General features: G+C 45.4%; 1 protein-coding gene across 4 annotated transcripts in view; it reads right to left on the reverse strand.

Annotated features, from left to right (window-relative positions):
* LOC144768675 (butyrophilin subfamily 2 member A1-like) overlaps positions 1-26,008 on the reverse strand; it is a 440,529-nt gene that overhangs the window by 387,027 nt on the left and 27,494 nt on the right. For all 4 annotated transcript variants that reach the window (XM_078652502.1, XM_078652499.1, XM_078652500.1 and 1 more), the window contains exons 2-3: positions 23,713-23,805; positions 7,253-7,600 (exon numbers count right to left, since the gene is read on the reverse strand). In XM_078652502.1, the coding sequence (XP_078508628.1) occupies positions 7,253-7,600; positions 23,713-23,773 (409 nt within the window). In that variant the 5' untranslated portion in view covers positions 23,774-23,805. The remainder of the gene's footprint in view (positions 1-7,252; positions 7,601-23,712; positions 23,806-26,008) is intronic.

Here is a 26,008-nt window from a genome sequence, read left to right on the forward strand (position 1 = left end):
GCCCTAGACCTTCCCCTGTCGGCTGAGGAGCTGGGTGATGCACTGGGTCAGTTAAATGTAGGCAAGGCACCGGGGCCGAGCGGTTTCCCCAGCGAATTTTATAAGAAGTTCCATCTGCAGCTCGGGCCGCACTACTTGCGGGCCCTGGAAAAGGCACGGGAGCATGGCCGCCTCCCACCGGACTGGCGTCATGCCGAAATCGTGGTGTTTCTGAAGCCAGGTAGGCCCCCCGATCGCCATGACTCTTATCGCCCCATATCCCTCATCAACTTCGAGGCCAAGCTCCTGGCAAAGGCGCTGGCGAACCGTTTACTCCCACACATTTCGGCCCTTGTCCACCCAGATCAGGCGGGTTTTATGCCGCGCAGGGCAACGAGACACAATATACGACGGGCGCAGGCCGCGATACAGGCGATTGAGTCTTCGGAGGACCCGGCGGCGCTCCTGCTGGCTGATATTGATAGTGCCTTCGATTCGGTCAGCTGGACCTTTCTTTTTACCCTGTTGCCACTGCTGAATCTCGGCCCGGTGTTCCTCTCCTATATCAGGCTGCTCTACACTGAGATCACGGCCTCGGTGCGTATCTCGGGAACGACGTCTGCTCGTTTTCCGGTGTCCAGGGGCACGCGTCAGGGGTGTCCGCTCTCCCCTTACCTCTTCGCACTGGCCATGGAGCCGCTGGCCGCCAGGGTGCGCCGCGATGAGCTCTACCGTGGCTTCGTCTGGGGTGCGGATCACTCGGACCGCATAGCCTTATATGCGGATGATGTGCTATTTTTCATGACCGACCTGCAGCGTACGGGTCCTCGTGTCCTGGAGTTGATGCAGGAGTTTGGTCGGGCATCGGGGCTCTTCCTTAACCCGCGCAAGTCGACCATGTGGGTGCTGGGGGGTGCCGCAGTGGACTGCCCGTGGGCTGCATCCCTTCAGATGGCAGTTGAAGGTGTGAAGTACCTGGGTGTCTTCCTCTCTGCCTCGCCTGCAGTGGCATGGGACCGGAACATTCTGCCTGTATGGGATCGGGTCCAACTGGACGTCAAGACATGGTCGCGCATGCCACTTAATATCTACGGCCGGTCGGCCATCTTCAAGATGGTGGCTTTGCCCCGTCTGCTATATCAACTGCAGAATCATCCCTTCCAGGTTGACCCGCAGTGGTTCCGTACTGTTGATTCGGTGCTGGGCTGGTTTCTGTGGGCTGGCGGTGCCGCCAGGGTGGCGCTGCGCACATGCTTCCTCTCTACCTACTGCGGCGGCTTGGCGGCCGCGGATATTTTATCTTACTATCAGGCCTCCCATCTCCTTGTACTCAACGAGTGGTGGTATGGCGACCGTAGTGACCCGGCTTATGCCCTTGAGCATTCCCTGATGGGTGGCGCCTCCCTTCACACCCTGTTGTACTCGGCTAGGCGGAGGCGACTGCTTCCGCAAGTCACCCAAGTGGTCTTCACTGTCTGGCGGCGGGCCTTGCATCGGGTGGGCTGGTGGGGTCGGCTTACAGCCGAAACCCCGTTGTGGCAAAATGGTCTGTTACCGGCGCTGGCGTCTCTGTCCGGATTTGACGGCTGGGATGCGATTGGGATCTCGTCCCTAGGTCATGTCCTCTCTGGTACTACCCTGAAGTCCTTTCGGGAGCTTAGCTCCGAATTTAGCATGCCCAAGACCCAGTTTTTCCGTTACCTTCAATTCCGCCACGCACTTACCCCAAGTCTGGTGGGCCTGGAACAGCTCCCTGATTTTAGTCCTATCGAAGCTAAACTGTTTATGGGAGACCTGGGTGACAAGAAGGTCTCGCAGATATATCGCTCTCTGGTCACTCACTGTTCCCCTTCACTCGCAGCACTGCGGGCCTCTTGGGAGGCTGATGTAGGTCCACTGGATGATGACGACTGGCGTGAGGCCTTGGAATCTCCCCGAGGTGCTGCTATAGCCATCCGCCTTCGCTTCATCCAGTTCAAATACCTCCACCGGGCGTATTATACTAGACACCGTCTATGGCGGGCAGGCCTTGTCGCGTCTCCCGAATGTCTGCGGTGTGGTTCTGAAGAGGGCACCCTGTTTCATACAGTATGGTCCTGTGAGAGACTGACTCGATTCTGGGCTGGGGTGTGGGACTGCCTATCAGAGGTGTTGGGTTGGGACCTGCCCCGTACCCCCAGGCTGGGCCTTCTTCATGTTCTAGAGAATGTTGGAGGCAATATTTACAAGCGCCATTTGCTGTTGCTGGGGCTGGTGGTGGCGAAGAGAGACCTGGCGCAGGCCTGGAAGAGCGAGCGCGCCCCCCCCCTCGGGGCTTGGAGGGCGGGACTGGATTTCCTCATGGGTCTAGAACAGCCTGTTTTTGAAGCCCGGGGATGTCCCCGCAAACATTACAAAATCTGGAAACGGTGGGCGGATTACCGGGGCCTGCTCCTCGACCCCCCTGTGGACATTGATGATGCATTACAGCTGGATGTGGATCCCGCACTCTAGGCCGCTGGCCGGCTCCACCTTTGTAGATTGTCCCAAGTTGCTGGACTGTGATCGCGTGCACTGGGTTAGGGTGGGATAAGGGGTGGGTAGCTGTGGGCGGGGCTGGTTGGTGTTTTTGGGATTGGGTGGGTGGGGTAGTTCAATGCCATTTACTGTATAACGATGGGTTCGATGCTGTACTAATGATATGTCTCTTTTTTATCTGTCTTTGACAGTCTCCTCCTGACTGTGGAGGGCTGTGTTGAGCTATGCTTGAACTCATAATAAAATTGGTTATGAAAAAAAAAGGTAGATTCAGAATGGTATTTTGTACCTCTTGTTTAAAGCCAGATAACCTGAGCCAGGCATGTCTGAATAGCAAGACACTGGTATTTAGTGCACGGGATGCGGTGTCTGCTGCTTCGAGCGCGCATTTTTTAGATGTATTTGTAATGAGTTTGCCTTCTTGTATAAGAACATTGGCTTTGTCCTTATATTCTTGTGGTAGGTGTTGAATGAGGGTTTCTAGCTCATCATAGTGAGCCCTGTCGTACCTTGCTAGAAGGGCTTGTGTGTTAGTTATTTTCCATGAATTTGCAGCTTGAGACGCCATTACGTTTGCCTGATGCGTCTAGTAATTTAGATTCTTTATCAGGAGGTGGTGTGTCACCTGACCCCTGAGAGTTTGCTCTTTTACGTGCATTGGCTACCACTAAGGAATCTAAAGGAACTGACCTTTGATGTATTTGGGGTCAGTGAGAGCTGCCTTGTATTTTTGATCTATTCTGGGGTTAAGAACCCTAGCTCTAACTGGGTCTTTAAACACCTCAGGGGCATGTTTAAGAAGTTCTTTAAGCATTGGCGAGATGCGAGTAGATTTTTTTGGCGGGCCAAAAGTTTCTAAAAGAAAGTCATCTTCTACAGGGTCTGAGTGTAGTTTGACTTTATGGTATGTTGTGGCCCTATTGATTAACTGGGCAAAACCTACATTATCATCTGGTGGAGATGGTTTTGAGGGATAGAAGTCAGGATTATTATTTAGATCAGGATTCGTATTACAGTCATGCCATGGGTCTGGTTCCTGTGGTGGATCGTCAGGATCAATGTCTAATGGCACTATGTCTTCATCCTCTTGCCTATCCTCCTGTGCCTCATCACTATCCAGTGGTTGTGGAGAATGTGGTGGTGAGATGAGAAAATTAGGGTTAATTGGTGGAGGGGGTGATGGTGGTGGTGAAGTATTAGTAGCTATGTGCAATTTCTTTGGAGGAACTGGTGCCTGTGGTAAAAGTTCTGGTTTCCTTTTTGCAGGTGGTTTGGTAATTATGTGACCAGTCTTTGTATGGATTAACATGGTGGTTTGCTTTGGGTTGGGGAGAAAAAGTTCTTCTGTATCAACCGTTTTCTTTGGCATGGAAGATTTATCCTTAGAAGCTGGCTTTGGCTTGTACAGTATGGAAGCTTTCCCTGGCTCTGAGACCTTTGGTGGGGGTTGTTTAAGCTCTGAAGGTGGTTGTTTGGGAGGCTTAGTTATGGGAAAACGTGTCCTTTAATGATTTCGGCTCTGAAGTTTTATCAGGCTGTTTTGGCGCGGAGGTCTCATCTGGCTGTTTCAGTGCCGAGATTTTCTCCAGCTGCTTCGGTGCCGGATGCTTTTTCTGTGTGCTTTGGTGCCGAGAGCTTTTCTGGCTGCTTCGGTGACGAGGTCTTTTCCGGCTGTTTCGGTGCAGAGAGCTTTTGTGGCTGTTTCAGTGCAGGTGTCTTCTCTGGCTGTTTTGGAGCCGAAGATGGCTTTTCGGACCGGGTGGTTGGCTGGAGCCAGATGGCTTTTGTTTGTCCTTCGGCGCTAGGCCAGAAGGCGGGGCACTCAAAGTTTTTGTATGGTGTAGACCTGAGCCCGAAGGTGTGACCGGAGCCTTAGTTATGGGCTTGGGAAGGGCGGGGGTCTTAGTACTCTCGTCCCTTTGAGCTGGGGTGATGTCATCTTCGGCGTCGGAGACGTCTACTTCGGAGTCTTGGACCTGTTTTTCCTGTTCTGGTTCCAGGAGGCTTTCAGGGCCTGCATGGAAGATGTCTGGAATGGACCCTGTGCCGCGCTGCATCTCATGGCGTCGAGCACGACGATCCCGGATGGTTTTCTTGGACTTGAAGAATAAACAAGCCTCACAGTCGTCCTCTCGGTGTTCTGGAGAGAGGCACAAGTTACAGACAGGTCCGAGTGTGGAAATTTAGCACCACACTAAGGACATTTCTTAAAGGGAGTCCATTCCATCGATGTCCGTCTGTACCGGTGCGGGTAGGCGCAACAGCCCGCGTCTAAGTTCGCAGGCGTCAATGTTTTTCAAAGCTGTTGTCGAGGGTGCCTGTTGAAAGAAACACGATTGAGACAATACCGTCTGTTAGCTGTGATTGCGCGTCGAAAGTGAGTTCGATAACGACACCGACCAGGAACACAGCAAGTCACATCCGAACCCGATGGCGAAAAAAAACTATCTAAAGATGGAGTCGATGTCCATGCGCACTATTGTCCAAAAGAGGAGTCACCTATCTCATGACTACAAAGACTTCTTCAAAGACAACAACAAGGTGCAAGCATCCGAGCCCAACACCAGATGGCGATCTATGCACGAGTATAAATTCTGCAGCTCATATGCCTCGAACGTCAGTGTTTAGGAGCAGGGGCTCCCTTGCCGGAGCCACTTCTTCCCCTGTCCTTACCATGTTACCCCTATAACCCCTTCTTCAGTAACCCCCGCTCATGTGGGAATCGTGAAATGGCTGCTACTGTCATTCGTACGCCTGTGCCTGGGTTGGTGGTGTTGCCTTGTTGCCCCCTACTACCTGTGACCTACGAAAGGGTCCCCTTAGATTAAGGTCTGTCGGGCACTCACAGACCTTACAATCTTAGTGCCTTTCTTAACGTTCTCTAACATACTGTCCACTTGGGGTCCAAAGAGATGTTCCCCATTGAAGTGGACATTAAGCTACTGCTGCACCTCTAGCTTAAAACAGGAGACACAAAGCCATACATTAGGGTTGGTTTGAAAGGATGTAGTGTGCTGCATCCAGAGTGCACTTGATGGTTGCATTAGACATAGTTTTTCCCTCTGCGACTGATTGCTCACTTCTCTTCCTATAGGTCTCTGGAAGATAATGTAACTGTGGTACCTGTCATACTATGACAGCAAACCTATCAATTTGGTGATTCTCCACGGGGTAGTTGCCCCAAATGTGACTCTTTTCAAGTAGCATCAAGGTGCTTGATTTCCTTATCTGAAGGGGGGGGGTTGCATTCCCAGTAGCCTGGACGCAAACTCGCTCCCTTGCCTTCTGAATGACCAGGGAGTCGGGGGGAACTTGCCCTCTAATGTAGAGAGGTTCCCTGCGAGATGCCTTGAATTTCCTCTCCGCCCTTGGTGCAACTACCCTTTGCCCTATCTGGGTCCTTAACGCTCTCGGAAACAATTCTGAGTATCAGTTGAAACCCGACAGTGTATTCAGTATGTGAAAAGGTTTCTATGAGGACGTCATCCTCCTCTTCGATAGTGTGCATGTCCACCTTGCGGTGATGAGCTGCCCTCTAAGTATCTGCATGATATGCAGTAGTAATATCAGGGATGATGCCTTGATGGGTCAGGGCTCAGGGTCAGGGCCGGCTGTTGGATCGACATTATAGTCACCCCACAAAGCCGTCCCCTGCTTCTGTCCCCACATGATGGTCATATGGGTCTCCCTCCCTATGATGGCTGCTGGTGTCACAATAAGAGAGGACCGACCCCTCTCAAGATTGTGAAGAAGGTGGTTGTGGTGCAGAATATGGGTGTGCGGGAGGCGAAGGGGAGTGCCTAGGTGAAAGAAGCAATAGCTGGGTGCCAAGGTTCGTCAAAATCAATTTCTTCCTTGAAAGTCAGGAAGGGCTTTTAAACCATCACTCTATATTTGTCTACATTCTCCAAGTCTTTATATCCGAAGAAGGAAGGACTCAACGGAGGTCTTGATTCTGATCTTTCCCCTGCCCAAAGGATCACAACGATTCTTCTCGTCTGCCAGGGAACCAAAAGGATTGCTCTCCAATTGTGGGTGTCAAAAGGTGCGGACAGCTAAGCCAGAGAAAGGCAGTGGGAGGCAGTCGACCTTGGAGTCATTACAAAACATATCCAAATCCCATGGCATAAAAAAAACACACACACAAAAACAACAATCTAAGGGTTGAGTAGACACTTACACACATTGTAATACTAAGGGAGGAATTGTACAACACAGTGGGACTTGAAGCTTCTTTGAAGAAAAAGCGTCTGTAACATCTGAGCCCAACACTAGACGGCAGGAGTGTGCAAAGCATGTGTATCTACAGCCATGCATGCTATGAACTTGAAGTTCTTGTTTTGCCTACATAGATAAGGTACAACCATTGGCTTTTCGTGCTGCACACCCAGGACCACCTCAAAAGGAACTGAAGCATCACGCCCATATATGTGTGGTAAATAAGTACCTTGGTGCAAGGAAGGCCAGCTTGGTACAGTTTTCAGAGTTCTCTCTTGACCTCTAGAGGTGCACACACTATCCTACGGTATATGCCCCTTTGAGCAGAGCATACTTGTGTTTTTATGCTTATCACGCCTCTCTTTATGACCTGAACAAACATCTTGCTCTTCCCACAGCAGTCACCTTGTATGCAACGTTTAGTAATCCAATATAATGACCCTAAAATAAACTAAGCTCTTGTGGGTGGAAATGTACATGTTAAAATACACAAATGCAACAAAAACGAAAAGAAAGGAGGGAAAGGTAGGCGGCTGACCTGTAACTCTCAGTTCAAATTCTGCACGTTCAAAGTAGTTGTCGGTTTCAAGGTAGCAACGGTATGTGCCCTCATCCTCAAGGGAGACATTGCGGAGCTTCAGGGCCACATTTCCACGAGTGATGTTTTCTTTCATAAGCTCCATCCTTCCCGCATATTGCGGGAGTTCACATGTCGGCTGCACCTTGCCCCTCTCGTACAGGTTGATGATGAAGGGGTAGTTGGCCTGGATTCGGAACCATCGCACCTCCCTCAGCTCAGCAGTGATGGAGATGCGGCAGTCAAGGATGACGTCTTTGCCCACCTCTGCAATGGCAGGCTGTTCTGGTCCAATGACGGTGAACCTGGCTGATAAGTAAACAGCACAGTCAGAGAAAGACAGGAGATTTAAGACTATTATTGGAGATGTATTGTGATTACAGGAACTGTAGAAGCACTTGTTACGGAAGCAAGAGTGTGAGCTTATTGGAGCAAGAAAAAATGACATTTTACCATCTGCAAGTTTTTCACAAAATATCTTTCCTCTGAAGGAGCTGATGGAAAGGGGGATTCAGTGGGGGATGCTGATTGGCTGAGCATAAAAAGCATGTAGACAAAGCATCCTGTACGGTAATGATCAGAAACCATTTGCAATACATTAATTGTATCAGTTAAGCTCACTAGAATAAAGGTGACCTGTCCAGACTAAAAGTCACTTTCAAAATAAGTTTAAACAATTAAAACCCAACCTGGAATTTTTACTTTGAATGTGCAGGGCGTAGCCAAAGATATAAATCTGGGAGGGGGACCTGCGACGCATTAAGTAAGGGCTTTTGAGCTCTGAACACATGCTCGTGCATGTGCTTTTTTTTTTATTAGCCTGTAATTGGCCTGTGCATGTGTCTTTTTTTAAAACACAGCACGCAATTGGTGCAAGGTGGGGGATTTTCCCAGTAAGAAGGTGGCTCTGTATATACTGAACCAAAGTAAGGTTCAGTGTGCACAGAGTCCACAGTTCCCAGAGGTATGGCAGAGGCTAAAGTTATATATAACCTTACTCTCTAAAGCGGTAGCTTGGTCGAGCAGTAAGGCAGTATCAGAGGACAGTGTAAAGCATTTGTGGAACACACTCAGTCAGCAAAAGGTCTCACACACTCAAGAACTGAACTCTATTGTTTTGTGTATATAAAAATCTATAGTTACTTTATTTTAGAACCACAGTAGGTGTCATAAATACTTTCTCAAAATGAGATGTTGCAATTGAATACTTTCAAATAGCAGTTGACTTTTAAATGCAATAGATACAGTTGTTGAAATTTGCAACACAAGTTAAACACAAAATAACATTGAGCTCAATGGGAAGTTTTAAGTAAATGCAATAAAATTATTTTACGAATGTTTTTCTTACTCAGGGCTTGTTCCTGGATCAGCCCTGGAGCATTTCCTGTGAAATAAATCGTTTTTGTTACACAGGCGATTTTTAAGGAATATTTGTATGTTTTGAAAATCGACACTTAGAAGAAATTTTGGTAAAAACCAAGCAATGTATTCCTAAGGGGGAAAATTGGGTTAACAGTAAATCACGGTTATAATTACTTTTTACGCTCAGTGCTGGGCTCAGAGACACACCACTGGGATCTCTCCTGATCACAGGTGAGTAATTTCGTTTTTGATATTTGGACGATTTTTAAGGAATATTTCAAAGTTGCAAAATTCGACACTTAGAAGAATTTTCAGTAAAAAACAGCCAATGTTACCCTACGGAGAAAATCAAGTTACCGTTCTTTGGGTAAGTACTCGGTTGGCAGAGTTAACGTTCTGGGGGTAGACTTAGGGGTCCACCAGGGTCAGGTAAGTACAGTTGCTACACCCTCAGTGGCACAGGGGCAGCCGGGTGCAGAGTGAGTAGGCCCAATGTTATCCTATGGAGGATAGGGGGCCTTCGGTTGATGGCTGCTAGCAGGCAGGCCACGCGGCTGTGGGAGCTGGGCTCCTGGTCACTTACACAGGGCAAGTGGGGAAGTAGAGTAGGATAGATGCTGCACTTCCAGTGGCACTCGGGCGGCTGAGTGCAGGGCGCTTTTGGGCCTTTGGGTGCCCAATGTTATTTAACGGGAAAGCTGGAAGTTGAACAAAGGCTGTAGGCTCGGAAACGGAGATTCTTCAGATGCGACTACCACTTCGAGAGGTAAGTTGGGATCTTGGAGGATAGATGGACACCCAGGAGTTGGGCACAGGGGGCCGTAGGGCCTGTCTTCACGCCAGATTGGGGGTCAGAACCGGTTGGGGCCAGTTGCTGAGTACAGCAATTGGCCTGGGGAAGCTCACAAAAGGTAGCATGCCTTTGAAGCTTCACCTGCCCATCCTGGGAGAGGAGGCTTGGCACCCCGACCCAGGATGTGCATTGTTTCAGGCATCCGGAAGCGGCAAGCTCTCGACCCAAGGGTCCAGAAACATGTCTGGTGGTGGCAGCCTCGGTAGCCACGCAGTCAGGACACTAGGAGTTGGTTAGGTTTTAAGAGGCATCTCTAAGATGCCCTCTATAGTGCATTTTACATTATATCCCACACTGGCATCAGTGTGGGTTTAATGTACTTAGAAGTTTGATACCAAACTTCTCACTTGTCAGTGTAGCCATTATGGTGCTGTGGAGTTCGTAACGACAACATCCCAGCACCATATACTCTTAATGGCATCACTGCACTTACAGTGCCCAGGAATGGCCCTGGGTACTGTAGGGGCACAGGGCTCTTGCACCTGTGCCCACACCACTGGCAAAGTGCACCCAGCTGGAGGGATGACTGCTGAATGCCAGTGCAGTGTGTTTGTGGGCACGGCACACAGGGATTTGTGCCATGTCGACATTCTGTTTAGTTCTGCACCAAGACACTCAGCCTGCAAAGGCAGTGTGTGTGTGTCAGGGTAGAGGCCCTCTAAGGGTGGCACAATAAGTGCTGCAGCCCTTAGGGGCCTTCTCTGGTCACAGTACCCTGGGTACCTAGGTTACCATTTACCAGGAGTTTACCTGTGGCCAGAGATACAGATTGTGTTTAGGTTTCAATACAGTTTTAGGGAAGGAACACAGGCCATGGGTACCCGATTGGCAGGAGCCCAGGGCACACTCAGTCAAAGTACATCAGCAATTCAGCAAAAAGTGAGTGCAGACCATGCAAGAAAGATGGCACTTTCTCACAGTCCAGCCTTGTTTGTTCCATGGCCTAGTGTCCACAGGAGCAAGCTTTAATCTGATCTGTTTCCAATTATCGCGTTGGCGGTAATTGGAAACAGATGGTGCTCGCTTTTTTTTTTTTCCTTTAGAATGAACCTCGTGGTAGCTATAAACAATGCCTCGGGCTAAGCCTTAGTCTTTGAGAATGGAGACTACACCAGGCATCACAGATTTCCTTGGATTTTCCTATTTCACTTTGGCAATGTTCGCTTCTATGGCTCTCAAAGATTTATCTTTGCTAATTAGACCCTTGCTGTGTTTTTTAGGCTCGTGCCTATTTACTCTACAGAGGTGTTGGTTTTGGAATTTAAGGAACCAGCGTCGAGTCCCGGCGTCGGCTCACTATCCTGTGATTCTGGCCAAATTAATCTAATCTACCTGTGCCAAAAAAATAAAAAAATAATTTTGCAATGAACATGTGCCGGAAGTTGATTCCTCGTAGAGTCTTGCCATTAAAGGCATAGACCGGAACCACAAACTCGGTTCTTTTGAACAGACAATAAAGGCGGCTATCCTATTATTTTCGATCCAGACATCAATCGCATCATTCATGACATTGCAAAGTAAAGAAGCTATTTTTATTACAGAAGTGTCTGTTTTGGAATTTAAGGAGCCAGCTTCGAGTCCCGGCGTCAGCTCACTATCCTGTGATTATGGGCAAATTAATTAATATAATCTACCCGTGCCAAAAAAATAATGTGTCCGTCTGTATTGCAACTGGTGGTCATGTAAAGTGCTCGGATACCTTGGGGTCGAGCGCACGCTATATAAAACTGCAAACGCAGAAATAGTACAGACCGCGTTTCGTTGTTCGCGGTAAAGTCCCCTTTTAAGTAGTAGCTGTACTACGTGTATAATGTCACTAAATGGAGACAGGGGATGGGGGGTCACTTCTGTGGCTCTCGAAGGTTTGCTTTTGATAATTGGACCGGGCCCTTGCTGTGTTTTTTACACTCGAGCCGGAGTATTTACTCTGGAGAGGTGTCGCACACGCACCACTCCCCTGCTTCTCTTCCTCAGGTTACTTTCTCCCACATATATGGTACCCATCCACACGCACACACAATTGCCATCGGTGACGGAGCACTCAAGGTATCTTTCTGTCCCACATTTAATGGACATTCAAGACATATTTGACACCGTGTGGCCCTCAGTTCCAATTGATAGATTTCAGTTACTGTTTTGTTGAACCCATGCCTCAAGATATGTTACACATTGAACGGCTTCTTAAAATGTTGCTCTAGCCCCGAACTTTTTTTTTATAAAACAAGGTCAAAAAGGCTAGACCTATTGGCTATGCCAATGCTGGTTTCATTTAGGGGTGTACATTGTCTTTAAATCTGTTCAGTGTGGGCCTAGCTCTTCATATGAGAACAAGGCATTTCACAAAGACTATATGTTGTCAAGCACTTCACAAGAGACTATATGTGCCAAGCACTTCACAAAAAACTATATGTGCCAAGCACTTCACAAAAGACTTTATGTGTCAAGTACTTCACAAAGACTATATGAAACAAGCACTTCACAAAGACAGAATGTGCCAGGCACTTCACAAAGACAGAATGTGGCAGGCACTTCACAAAGACAGAATGTGCCAGGCACTTCACAAAGACAAAATGTGCCAGGCACTTCACAAAGACAATATGTGCCAGGCACTTCACAAAGACAATATGTGCGACTCTTTCACCCACCTGTACTGAAATGAAATATTGTTTACTATTATTATCATTAGACTAATCATCAGAAGTCACTGAGACCCAGCTGTTGACATCTCCCTTGTTCGGTGAAAGGTCAAAGGGCAAAGAAAATGGAAGTGTGACCAATTCCTCTTTCAGAAGTTAATGCTTTGTTAAATTTTCTAATGGATGGGACAGCTCAGTTATTAGGAATTGACAGAGAATAGTCTCTGGTTTTAGAAAGAATATCTCAGGATGGAATATGTAAACAATCTGTGAACGATGCCTCGTTTGTTTGAAAAGGTGACATGCTATTCAGTGTACAAGCACACACGGTCCCTCTGCCAGGAAGTGTCTTTATATGAGGAGCTCTGCTCTCCGGGTTTCCCATTCAAATTTGCTTTATCAATCTGGAAAAGGAGATCTCTGTACTTTTCCATTGTATTATGTTATGTAGCTGTTACCTTCATGCCTGCCAGTACATCTCTGCTACTCAGCTGGGAGAGTGACATCTAAGAGGGAATGGGCTTCCTTACAGGCTGATGTTTATGTAGGACAACTAAGTAGGATTTGTGTACCAAAGTTTGGGATTTCAGTTGGAAGATGACAGGGTCTTTTAGGCGTAGTGAATGTCAAAAGAGTTTTTCCAGGAGACACCGACAAACCACACTCAAAAATACTTAGCCGCGTTGTGCCCCCTCCACTCTCTCAACCCCACAAACCTGCCATTCAAGGATTGCTAAAAATCAAGAATTTCCCCCTTTTTAGGTCTCGCAGAGAGACCTAATGCCACCCATCCACAAAGCTGACTTTTACGATGAGGATTTTCAACAGTTCACGTGAATCACGTGACCACAAGCTCCTCGTGCACGAGCTTGCATTCGATCATCAAAGGCAGCCCAGTCACCCTCACACAAGCTTCTCCCAGCAGGCAGCCCACCCCCCTCCCTCTCCATATGGTCGCTCGAGTTGCCGGCAGCCTCCCTCCCAACTCCCCCCTAATTGCTTTAATTTTCACGGCCTCAAGGCCGTGAGCTACTTCAAAGAGATCCGCTCCCCAGCTAATCAGCCTGCCCACCCCCTCCCTACATCTGCCTACGTCCTGCAGAACTTGTTTTTAAATCCGTGCTTTTCGGCCACCCCCCCTCCCCCCGCCACAACAATGCTGAGAGCTTGTTTATCTCCCGCACTTGTCAACCACGCAAACATTCACAATTTTTGTTTCGCCTTGATTAATTAAGCAATATAATTATCAGGGGCTGTGATGCAGCCTTTCGCCAACAAAGCTCCAGAGGGGCGAAACAATAGGAAGTCTGTCAGTATGAATGCATTCCACGCGCCACAGATGCACGAGGATATCCGAAACAATGAGAGAAAATGCTGCCTGCAACTGAGCACAAAGCATGCAGCTCTCAGCACGCACATATTGCCAGAGACATACCGCCGGCTCCCTGGGACACAGATACCTCGTTAGATACCGGCCGGTCCGATAAGATTCATTTGCAGTCATGTGGTGCTACGTTTTGCCCGTTGCATTAATTTAGAGCCTGACTGACGTTTTTTGGATTGAAGAGGCGGCTGTAAATTCATCTACTTTCACCTCGCTTCTCACCCCCATCCCACTTCAGTACCCTTTTTTCTTTCTCTTCCGTTTTCTCTTCTCACCACACCTCATCAAGGATTCTTCCTATTCATCTCTTTCACGTATTGCCTCTTCTCTTTAATTTCTTTCTTTAGTGTATCTGCGTTCCATTTGATTCCCCTCTTCTCTGTTCCTTTTCCTCTCTGTTTTATTTCCATGACCTTTTATCTAGTCACCCTCGTTTTGCATCATTTCCTTTCATTTTTTTTCTCTTTCCATCCACACGTCCCTAAACCTAACTCCCAGTCTCATTTCATTCCGGTAGGCGTTATCATATCTTCTCTCCTTTCATCTTTCTTCTGTCCACCCTCTTTTCATTCTTTCTTCCTCCCCAGCCCCCTTCTACACAACTCTTGCCTCGCGAACTCCTTCTACAACCTCAAGTGATTTCCTTGTGCACACAAGTGATCTGGTCTTTCCTGTGCTAGAGGGGTTTTCGTGTAGAAATCGACTGAAAGCCCAGTGTTGTTCACAATCACGTGTTGGACTCCAGTGCCTGAGGGCGTTTCATATGTAGACGCTATAGAAATCTATGAAGACGGTGTGCCGAGCTTTTGACAGCCCCATGTCACCGGGGCACCTCCAGCCATGTCTGCTATATTTTTCACCAACGCGAAGCAATTCTGAGACTTGGACTTCTCCTCCCCCTCCCCAGCCAGCTTCCCCCAGGCCGTGTTCCCTCCCACCTTTCCTCCTCTGTCCCTCTCTCTCCCTACATCCAGCGCAGAATCCACGACTGTCACGTCAGTGCCTGCCAATTTAGGCACTGGTAGTGCTTCTTACCCATCTGGTGCACTTTAGTTATTGTTTGGAAACACTCAGGAAATCTTGGAGAGATGCCGACCTCTTACGGAAATGTTTGCAGGGAATGTTAGAAGACTACTGAAGTGCTATTCGCACATGCTGGGTAAACAAATGTATTGCACGTAGAGACTGGAGGCTTTGCCAGCCACAGGTATCCGTCCGCGTTAATAGTATTCCTCTCCTTATTCAACCGTCCTATCTAAGGTTCTACTCTAAGCTGTGTTGAGATGCGATCTCTAGGCAAGCCGGAAGGCCAAAGCGTGTTTACAGACATGGCACCACGTGTACGGCAAAAATTACACCTAACTGTCCTGCCGAGCACTTAGAAATACATCGCATTGTAGATAAAATAAGTGCGAGTTACCTCTTTAGTCTCCTTCACTAGCGAGCGCATTGCCTACCATCTTCCAGAGGCTTCCTTTCATGTCGGAATATCCCAGGGTCTAGTAAATAGTTCCCAGTGCTGCCTTTGTGTTGTGTTGTTTCATTGCAAACAGCTGATGTGAATAACTCGCACCACCTTCTCTCCTTATTACCGCAGTGATTAGCCTTTTGCATTCTTACAATTTATTATTTTTTCACAAGGCTGCACTAGTCCCCTTGTGCACCTCTGTGTCGCAGATGGTGTGAAGGTGGTACATTCAGCTCAGAATCAGAGCTCACACTGCAGTCTCTTGTGGGGAGCGATGTTTTTTTCTCTAAAAACCCCGGACTCAAAACAGCTCTCTGGCATCCCTCCCCTTCCCATCCACTGCCTCTCGCTCATTTCTACCTTCTGTCTCTGCGCCTCTTCTGTTATTTCTTAACCTACGCTTCCTCCCTCATTTCTTCTCCGCCCTCCACTCTCTCAATGCGTTTGCCTTCATCTGCCTCCGGTGATGAGTGAGTCCTGTTATTCGTTCTCTCCCACTCACCGGCGTCGCCCCAACAACTGGTTCAAATATGTTCTCTCAATGTTTCAAGCTTTATTACAAATGTCACAAAAAGATGTTTATATTGCACTTCTGTTCTTGTATTTTCGTCACAATAAAATACACTGAACATAATCTTCACAAAAGTTATTTACAAAAGTTTAAGCTATTGCCATTATAAATTACAATAACTTGTAAATATTAATTATTTAAAAAAAATAAAAGCCATTGTTATTTGTAATATCAATACATCTTAGTCACGTAAATACAATACATATTGCATTTCAAATGCTATAGGTGTCACATTTGCGAAAGTTAAAACTATTGGCATTGTAAATGACAAAGCTATTAATTTCGCTATTTTCAAAACCAACACATAAATAAAAAAATTGTCATTTACAATACCAATAGCTCAAACTTTCCTAATGCGAGACCTATTGCATTGCAAATGCTTGTTAATGGTATTAACCAAAGCCCCCAGTTTATGCAGCTCCTCTATTCTCCTACCAAGCTCCCACTGCTGCTGGTCTCTCGCTTTGCACACATCTTATAGTGAAAGAGAACCCTTTAGTAGTGAAAGAGCCACTCCTTTACTGCATATGAAAGGAAATTTACCAAGATCTTACTTGATTTCTGCCGTTGAGGATTCCTCTTGAAATGGTCTCTGTGTGCTCTCTGTATCTCCCGCTGTAACTTGACATCTGGCCTATCTTATAAGACTGTGTCCGGCAGCAGAGAGATTATAAAGGACTTCATGTCAGCACCTGTCTCAGCCTCAGTTACATTCAGGAATCTGAGGTTATTCCTCTGAGAGCGATTCTTGATCCTGTCAAGATCTTTCCTCAAACCTAGATCTTGCTTGGTCAACAAACTTATCCTAAGGGTGTTTTTTATAACATCCTGTTTAATCGAGTCAACCTCTTCTAATGCTCTAGTACGTGCAACCACTTCATCAAGCTTCTGGGACCTAGCAGGAGGTTTGAATGCCCACCAAATTAGCTGCTAAGACCTTAAACCTGCCTTTCATCTCTTCTTTTAATCTTAGGAGAATGGTTGCTAGCAAATCCTTTGCCTGCACCCTACTGATTTCATCTACACCCTTCTCTCACTGACGTCCCTGACAATGCTCATTAACCTATCCAGGCTCTTCCACAGAGGCAAGTGCTTTAAACCAGTTTCTGGTAATAATCTGGGCTGTACTGCGAAGATTTTCACCCTCCTCCAGCCTTCTTTCTGCTTCAAGGGACCGGATTGTACCGACAGAGGCATCAGGCTGCATAGGAAGTGTAGGGAAAGGTGGCAAACCAGATGCAGGAGACAGTTTGAGTATGGGGAGCGAGCAGGTGCGCTACTGGCGTGGAAGGGGAAGGTTGAGAGATCCAAGAATACCATTAAGGAACTAGTCGTTAATTCCCAGGGAGAGGTCTCAAACAAGGTTGAGGATATGGAGAGGCACGTGGTTCTCTCTACTCTACACTGTATCCGCAAGAGGTCTTTCCGGATCCGGATAGGCTCAGGGATTGGTTGAGGGGTATCAACCTCCCTTGGCCTCACAATGAAGGGTAAAGAGTGCGTGGAGGCATGGCTTATGCAGGAGGAAATTAGTGAGCACCTGTGGCTTATTGAGAACGAAAAGGCGGCAGGTCCCGGTGCCATTCCCCCAGAGCCTTACAAGCTTTTAAAGGAGGAGATTGTACCAGTGTGGGAGGTACTGTTTAATTCAGTATATCAGAGCAATGTGCAGGTCCCCGACTCATAGAAGGAAGCCACGATTGCATTGATTTTAACGCCTACCAAATATTTTAGGAAGACTGATTCTTACCGAACAATTTCCCTAGTGAACGCAGATGATATGATTTTCACTAGCATCTTGGCTAGGAGATTGGACAAGTTAGCCCCCCAGTTAATACATCCAGATCAGAAGGACTTTGCACCACAGCAACAGATCCATGAGATTACCTAGCAGTTGAATGGACCTATAGACATGGCCATGGCTCAATCGATCCCCTTGGCAGTAGTCACAATAGATGCTGCCAAGGCATTCGATCGAGTATGGTGGGTTTACTTGTGGGAGGTTCTGACGGTTATTGGGTTTCAGTCCTCATTTTATTCTGAATCTTCAGAGGTTATATGAGAATTTGTGGGCCAGAACCTTGCTCAATGGGTCATTGACCAAGAGTTTTGATATCCATTGAGGCACTCAGCAGGGCTGACCCTTGTCTCCTCTCCTTTTTGATATTTACATAGAGCCATTTGCCCAGTTACTCAGAAGGGATGCTCAGGTAAATTCCCTCTGCTCCTCCCATTTTAGCAACTAGATCACACTATATGCAGACGATCTGGTCATCTATACATCAGACCCTGTTTAGACTATCTCTAGGGTGGAAAGTTTGTCGGAGTAATTTGGGGCCCTATAGGAATTTTTAGGGAACAACTTGTGTTGGAATATAGCAGATTGGATTGAGGAGGAACGGGCGGACATCAAGTACCTGGGTATTGTTATTGTTAACCCTCTGGAGACAATTCCACTGCATAATCTAGGGAGAGTGGTCGAAGGAGGTATACATATTACTCGCTAGATGGAATAATTTGCAATTAACAATCTACGGGCGAGTAAACCCCAAGCGGATATATCTTTTTAACTGCATCCCACTCACAATTCCAAAATGAGCTATAGACAAGATTCAGGGGGAAAATAAAAAGCTTTACATGGGCCTCAGGTGGGGGAAGGTTAGCATGGAAAAAGTTGAGGCACAGGCTTGCGAAGGTTGGCCTGGCTCTGCCTGACCTGATTCTGTATTGTATGACCTCACATTTTAAAAACTGTAGGATGTTTTGGAGTCTTAGACAGTTCAACTTGGGGGTGATTCTAGCAGTGATTTTAGGGAGTCGGTATTCACAGGGTTCCTATATAAATTTGGTGCCACAATAAAAAAAAAGAAATTATGGTTATTAGTTTTAAAGCCTGGACGAAGCTTATGGTTCAGAGTCAGGAAGGTCTTGGATAACGACTATTATTGAGATTATACAACAATTTGGATTCCCCGGATACCACAGAGTGTTCAAAGGATGGGTTGAGACTTTCTTTAAGGAGGGCTGGAATAGCTACCCAGGGGAGCTGTTTGCAGTACAGAGGGTACTACCCTGGGAAGTTTTAAATGCCAGGACTGGGGATCCTTATCAAGGTTTATGTATCTGCAGCTGTCTTACTGATCCGCAAGTGCCACTAGAGATGGGGGGGCACATAGGAAGTTGAGTCAATATTACAGGAAGTGAAGCCTAAAAGTAAGGAGGTTGCCTTCTGGTATTGCAGAATTTTGGATGCTGAGGATAGGAAAATGGTGGCACTGCACTCAGTTTGAAAAAGAATCATCGAGGAGACCGAGCTACAATTTATATGGCAAACATCCTTGAAGTTATTGTACTCTGTGGTTAAGCCAGTTAATCTCAAGCTACATCAATTTTTCACCATCTAAATACTATACTGGACTCCTCAAAAGATTGCAACCTTTGTACGGGATCTGACCCCCAAATGTAGAAGCTGTGGTCCTTTAAAGGCTAATGGTGAACAAACATTTTTCAACTGTTCCAGGATCAGAGGGATTTGGGATGACGTCGAGAATGTCTTAAATGACATCTTGGGAGTCAATATCAAGCTAAGTCTTGAGCTGGTCTTGATGGGAGTAGATGTGGCCTCGTGCAGCCTTTTGAGTAGCGCACAGAGGGGCCTGTTGTTGTATCTTGTGCTTTTGTTAGGAGAGAGATCTGAAAGTGCTGGACTGATCCATCTCCCCGTGGTGCTACTGACAGGAACCAACAGAAAGAGTGGTCCTATGATTACACTGAGGCTCCGCTATGGGCGGCGGGTCATTGGGCTCGCTTGATGCGATGGGGGCCAATGCAAATGCAGCAGGCTGAGGGCTGGATAACAATCATGTAATTGCCTGAGTTTGCAGAACCAATGGTAATATGAGGATAAAAAATACATAAAAGGAAGATGATGGGGTCTAGAGTCAACTGGTGCTGGAAACAGAGCAAGGACTCCTGAGGGCTGTAGGTTGTCCAAAGGCATGGGGAATCTGGAGCAGAATGGGTGTGGGGAATCAAGGCGATTGGGGAAATCACCATATCATCATGGGAAGGTGCGAGGAGATGCACTGATTAAGCTACCTCTGTTTAAATGAAGCTGTTGGGACACGAGTGCAAAGATCCTAGGTCATGTGTTTCCCCTACAAAGCAGACATTGTTAAAGTCAAGTGTTACATGTGCCAAAAAAAGTAATGTAATGTTCTTAAGTTAATAATCATCCTGCATGGTGCATTTAAAAACTTTTCGGAGCCACAGAACGATCTGTAGTTCATTGCAGCCCAATAGCAAGCAGTACTGGAGCACTGACAAGCCGCTGAACTATTAAGTTATTGAACTATATGGCTCCCACTTGTGTGGGAAGGTGTTATTTCCTCTTTTTTATTTTCTATCTTCCTTCTCTTTTCTCAGGTGTGGTGATGGTTGGCATGTAGGAGGGGTGTCACTTTTTTTATCGTTGGATGCATTTATCAGCATTTGTTTGACTTGGCGTGATAGAGTCACGTGAGCAACCAGGTAGGCCCAATGGGATTTTTTTAGGGGTATGGCTCTTTACCTAAGGCACCCAAGGTTTTCGGGTGGTGGGGTTTGAAGGGCACTGGAAGGGAGCACTAAGGCAGAGTGAGTGGGTGGATTAGGGTTTAAGGGGAAAAGCTTTTAAGAGAAAAAAGCTTTTTAAGGCAGAAAGTATCAAAGTAGTTGTTATTTATGGACAATAAGCATTAACTATGGCTTTTACTAACAATAGGATTGCCAAACACAATGTCAAAGGGCTAAACTCGGGATTAAAACACAAGAGTTACTTTAAAGTTGAGCGGATAAAAGCCAAATTTAGCCTGTCTTCAGGATACTCGATTATCGGTAAAGGATAAATCACTGTTCAAGTGTGTAGGGGCTAAAAAAGGACACAAGACCTTGGTTAACACATCAATAAAATGAACTGCAAGACTATTTTTAAGTACATTTTCAAGTTACAAATCCAAAAAGTGACACTGCAGGGAGGTGGGCAATAATTGCGTTGCATCTAGAAACCACTACACTTCATATATGTTCCATATATGGAGCAAATCAGGATGATCCATCTATCTTATACACAGCCATACTAGACAAACCAGGGGATTATTTACTTGTATAGGACTTCAATTGTATTCAACCATCTGTATTAGAGCCACACTCGTCAATGGCTCCCTACGCATGTGCCAGACCAAGAAGGAGATCCTTCAGACAGTAGATCAATACGACCTGATAGATATGTGGAGATGGGATAACCCTATCAAAACAACCTACATATTCTACTCCCCAGTTCATCATCACTACTTCAGGATAGATCATTTTTTAGTTAGTAGAAGACTAGTACCTTGGTTGAAGGTTACATTTTATCCAACTTGTTATCCATTAAAACCAGAGAGAGAGTGGCTGATACCATTAAATCAATTGCATTAGGTTAGGCCATCGGTATTGATGCAATCCCTGCTGAATTATTTAAGCTGATACTTCCAGCAATAGCACCTCTTTTTTCCAGCTATGTACTGAACTATGGTAAGGGGAAACTAAACCAGAATAATGAACTATGGGTGTATTATAGTATTCAGTAAGAAGAATAAATCTCCTGACCTGGTCAGTTCTTATACCCAGATGTCTTTACTTCGTAGAGATTTTAATATCTATCCTAAAATTATTGCAACATGGCTGAACAGCAAAATTGCCAGTTTAATATAGCCATGGCAGCATGGATTTGTACCAGGACGAGACACCACCATAGACAGTGTATTTGCTACGAAACACATTGATTGGGCAGAATTCAATGAGCAACCTTTCGCCCTTATGGGCCACAATGCCAGAAAAGCTTTTGGCAGGGCACAATGGGCCCTTTTTATGGGAGTGACGCACCACATGGGCATCCTCCCACAGCTTAAAAAAATCTTTAGGAAAACCTTTGGCAACAATATAAATTAATGGACTTTATTTTGAATAGTTTTCAATCACACGCGGGACACAACAAGGATGTCCTCTCACACACAGTTAATTTGTCTTATATACGGAACACAGTCTATGAATGATAGCTCATAATACAGGAGCAGAACCGATCAAACTACCCAGAGATGTGATCAAGTTATTGGCTTTTGCAGGTCTTATCTGGTTACTCTGAATGTTGTAAGGACACTTTATGTGGAGCAGGAGTTAACCATTACATTGGATAGTCTTTCAGGTTATAAGCTTAATGTAGATAAACCTGAAATGCATTTGCATAGGTGTCTCTGATCCCCTTTTCTACACTGTCTGAAGCATGAGATAATTAGGGGTGAAACTCATGAATGCATATACAGGACCTTATGATGCATATATAAGCAAGCCCTTTGTGAAATCTCCCATATATTGCATAAAGGCTTCCAATCAAAGTACTAGGACATAAAAATATTATCAAAATGCGTTCACTCCCCAAGTTACTCAAACTTTTTAAATCATTACTAATATATATATATATATATATATTTTTTTTTTTTAATGGTTAGATAACCTAATATCATCATCCATCTGGGCCCACAGAAAGTCATGCAGATCAATGCGATTTTTACAACTGCTTTATGCAAAGCTGGTGGGGGGGCGGATTAGCAAATTTGTTATCACTGGGCCACCTTCTGTAAAAGGTACATTAAATTAATCAAAGGAACTAGTAATACTTTGTTACTTATGGAGGCAGTACTCGACCACCATACATATCTCTTTATTTAATCGAAATACCATGCAAAACGTGCAATATGAATGTTTCAGAAATGTGAGGTCAATTACCAGGTTTATGAGAATACTTAAATTACATGCATGTGCTGATCTAGCCATGGTCCAAGTTGAACACATAGATCTGTCTAAAAACTCTATTTGGGCATTGTACACTTCTTGTATCAACTATCCAAAAAGAGCATTTGTCAATCTTTTTAGAATGTTCCGGTGGAGTTTTGAAATCACTTTGAACAAGTGTTTTCACTACCTCCAGATTAGAACACTTTTAGGAGACAAACGGCAGGTTCAGCAAGTAGATAGTGTTCCTAAAGTACACGCTACACTTCTTGTACAAGATCCATTAAGACTATCTGGTTAATATGAAATATTCCTGGAAGCCAAAAATGATGATCCCTCTGTATGGGCAAAAAATGGTCGCATTGGCTATTAACCAATGTCACCAAAGCAGACATTGCACAATCTATACACCTTTGTAATAAAACAACTACAATAGTCAAATACAGACTGCAACATTATCAGAGCATATTTGATTTTTACATTACTCCTGTAAAATTGAGACGCAGTATTCAGCTAAAGTTTCTACTTGTCCCACATGCCAGTCCAAGGAGGCAAACAGACTTCACGTTTGCAACCTGTCCTATAATGAGCAATTTTTGGGAGGAAGTGCTCCGACATCTACTGCTGTAGGGAATGTTATAAAGTTCAATATAGGTTTGATCATGATGGGATTTAATAGTGGGGTGTATAATCCATTTGTTTTCTTGCGACTTTATTGGCAAGATTACAAGTAGATAACTTATGGAAGAGCACGGTATCATCTGATTTGGTTACTTGGGATCAGGAAATTCTGAAAGTAAATTACTTTGCAAATTAAAAAAATGCAATTACCCTCTCAAAAAGATTTGGGAGTGTGTAGGAACATGTACAGAAGGAGGATATGACATAATATTATGCAATTTCATCTACTGTTTCATCAAACAATTATAAAATGCACAAGTGAAGACATGAGGTCTTGAGTCAATGTTTGCGTTTATCTGTGATTTTGAATACAGTAGCACTGCTGTCTATTCATCCTTATAATAATATTATTATTACAATTATTTATTATTTATATACTTATTTAAAGTATTTTGACCAAGCTGTCACAAGACACGTATATTGATATATTTTTTGTATTTGTGTGATCGCTTTGCCAAAAAGACAAAACAAAAAGTCAAGCAGTAGTCTGCTAAAGCATTAATTACCCTGAATGCGGAAGCACCCACAAGATTTATTTTTACTATGATAATTTAATTAATAAAGTGTTATTAAAAGGTGTTTATGAGTCATATTCATGAGATCAGGAAAGCTGGACAGAAAACACAAAGAATTGATAATGTCAAAGTTGGGCTTACCTGATATAAGGTTTGAAGATATGAAAATGAAGAAAAATATCAGGAAAGATGTATACTCCATGTTCTTCCTTGAGAGTTTCTGACTGTTTCAATCTGGGAATCAAGTTGAAAAGTCAACAAAGTCACTTTCGTAAAGGCTTTCTGTCCTAATGCAATCTGCCCTTAACTGCTCCAAAACTCCATTACTTTATTTTTTTAAATATTTTTACATAGGGTAACACTGTCTGGCCAAGGATTTCACCTTATTATTACAAATTTGACACCCCGATACAGCAATAAGAAACTGAAAGATGACCAGTCAACCTATGCAAAGGGGTTTCCACTGCATGGACATCACCACATTTTAACAACTTCTGACCCATTTGAACTAAAAACATTTTATTGTTCAAATCTACAGATTATGCAGATGACCGTTTACGTAGCATATGCAGAAAATCCATAATTATGCAGAAAATGCCAGAATCGCAAAATTCTAGGGGCCCTGAGTATAGGATAGGAAGCCACAAAATGATTTCGAGTTTGATACTTTCAAATAATGTGTTTTAGGAATAGGTAATCGGACTGTACAAAGTGCAAACATTGCTTATAAGTCCATTAAAAGGGTGCTTGTAAGAATTAGGAGCACAGCAAAATATTTACCAGAAAATAAAATAAATTAACACGAAGGTCATACAAGCCTTTCATCGACTGCAGGTTATTCCATACCTAGTCCTGATGAAGACCCTGTTAAACCCTGTTAGAAGAATAGAAAGTGCAAGCTTCTTAAGAGGGTCGAAACATTGGCGTTTCATATATTGCCAGTACCAAAACTCAGTTTGGGCATTTAAGGACAGATGAAAATTAGTCCATCTATGAGAGACTGAAAATCTGGATATAGTGGGCAGGCTTAAAGAATCTGAATTGTTTTGTGTTCTCGTTTTTTGTGTGTATGTATAGTCATTTAGTTTTCATTGGTGCAATGCACGAGCACATTTTCACTTAGCACGTATGACCAGGGCTCCGAGTGTGTCCGAAGGCTTATGATTGTGTCAGAAGTGGGAGCAGGGGCTGTTGCTCAGATTGTTAGCACTGGCCCGTTTACTAATTACTACAATACTGCTTAATTATGTATGCCCTTTGCACACTTCATCACGTTTACGACTCAATTTCATCGACTAGAAAAGCACAGCCTAATCCTGATTAGCATTGACTCTGGTAACCCCGTGGCTGTGATGTCACTGAATCCTGCTAGGAGGCAACGGCCCATGGTACACACAGCAATTTACTGAAGTTGAAAGGAGAGGTTCAGCTTCTTGTCTGAGGTGGTAATTCAACATAGACAACATTAGCCCTGATAGCTTGTGCAGGGCACCCTGTCTTCCCTACTAAAAGAGTATGCAATATGGGCATGCTGTTGGATGGCAATTTGTATTCTGTACTCCAAATAAAAGCTGTGATCAGTTTCTGCCACTACCAGCTTAAGAATAGGTTTGGAGTGGGTTACAATGTACGTCTTGGGGATATCAGGTATCCTTGCAAGGGATTTAGGGGCTCAGTAGGATGGCGGAAGGCCCCCCACCGCCAGCCGTGCGGTGGCGGGTCCTCCGCCATCTGATTGCCTATTTTCTCCTGCCACCTTAAGATGGCGGGGGGAATTGTTCCGCAAGCGTGGCGGACGCAAAGACCACCCACGACACTTCCGCAGCAGGCAATCGGTACGATTGCCCAGCGGCGCGGATAGAACTAGGGAAATGGTGGCAGTGCCTAGCACGCACATCCCACCAGATTACAATGCTGGTGTCAGCCAGCCTTTCCATGGCAGTGGAACCGCCATGGTAAGGACGGCGGAGGTAGGATTCGGGGGCCATCTGTGGGTCCCCTCTGTGTTGGGGGTTCAATGGGGGGGTACCCATGTTACCCCCTAACATTTCCCAGCCCTAAGTGGAAGGCACTGCGTGGTGCCTGCCACATAGTGCAGGGAAATGTACTACATGGCATATTGACATTGCGAACTGTGCTGTAGCCAGCAGCACCGTCCGCAATGTTGAATCCCCAGGATGCGCCTGCGCATCGTAATTCCATAGGTGGGACTCCAGGGGAATGACTGGTGGGCGGTCCCAACCACCACAACGATGGCGGGCAGACTCAGGTCTGCCCCCATCGTAATGGGCCCCTTAATTCTATCAAGGTTTGGCTACTACAACTTAATTTATTTTTTTAATTGCAAAAACTTTTTCTTGAGATTTTATTATTGAAAGAAAAACAATACATAAATGGACCATAAAGAAAGAAGTATAATCATAATGAGTTGTCCAGA

Source organism: Lissotriton helveticus, chromosome 7, assembly GCF_964261635.1.
Source record: "Lissotriton helveticus chromosome 7, aLisHel1.1, whole genome shotgun sequence".
Lineage (NCBI taxonomy): Eukaryota > Metazoa > Chordata > Amphibia > Caudata > Salamandridae > Lissotriton > Lissotriton helveticus.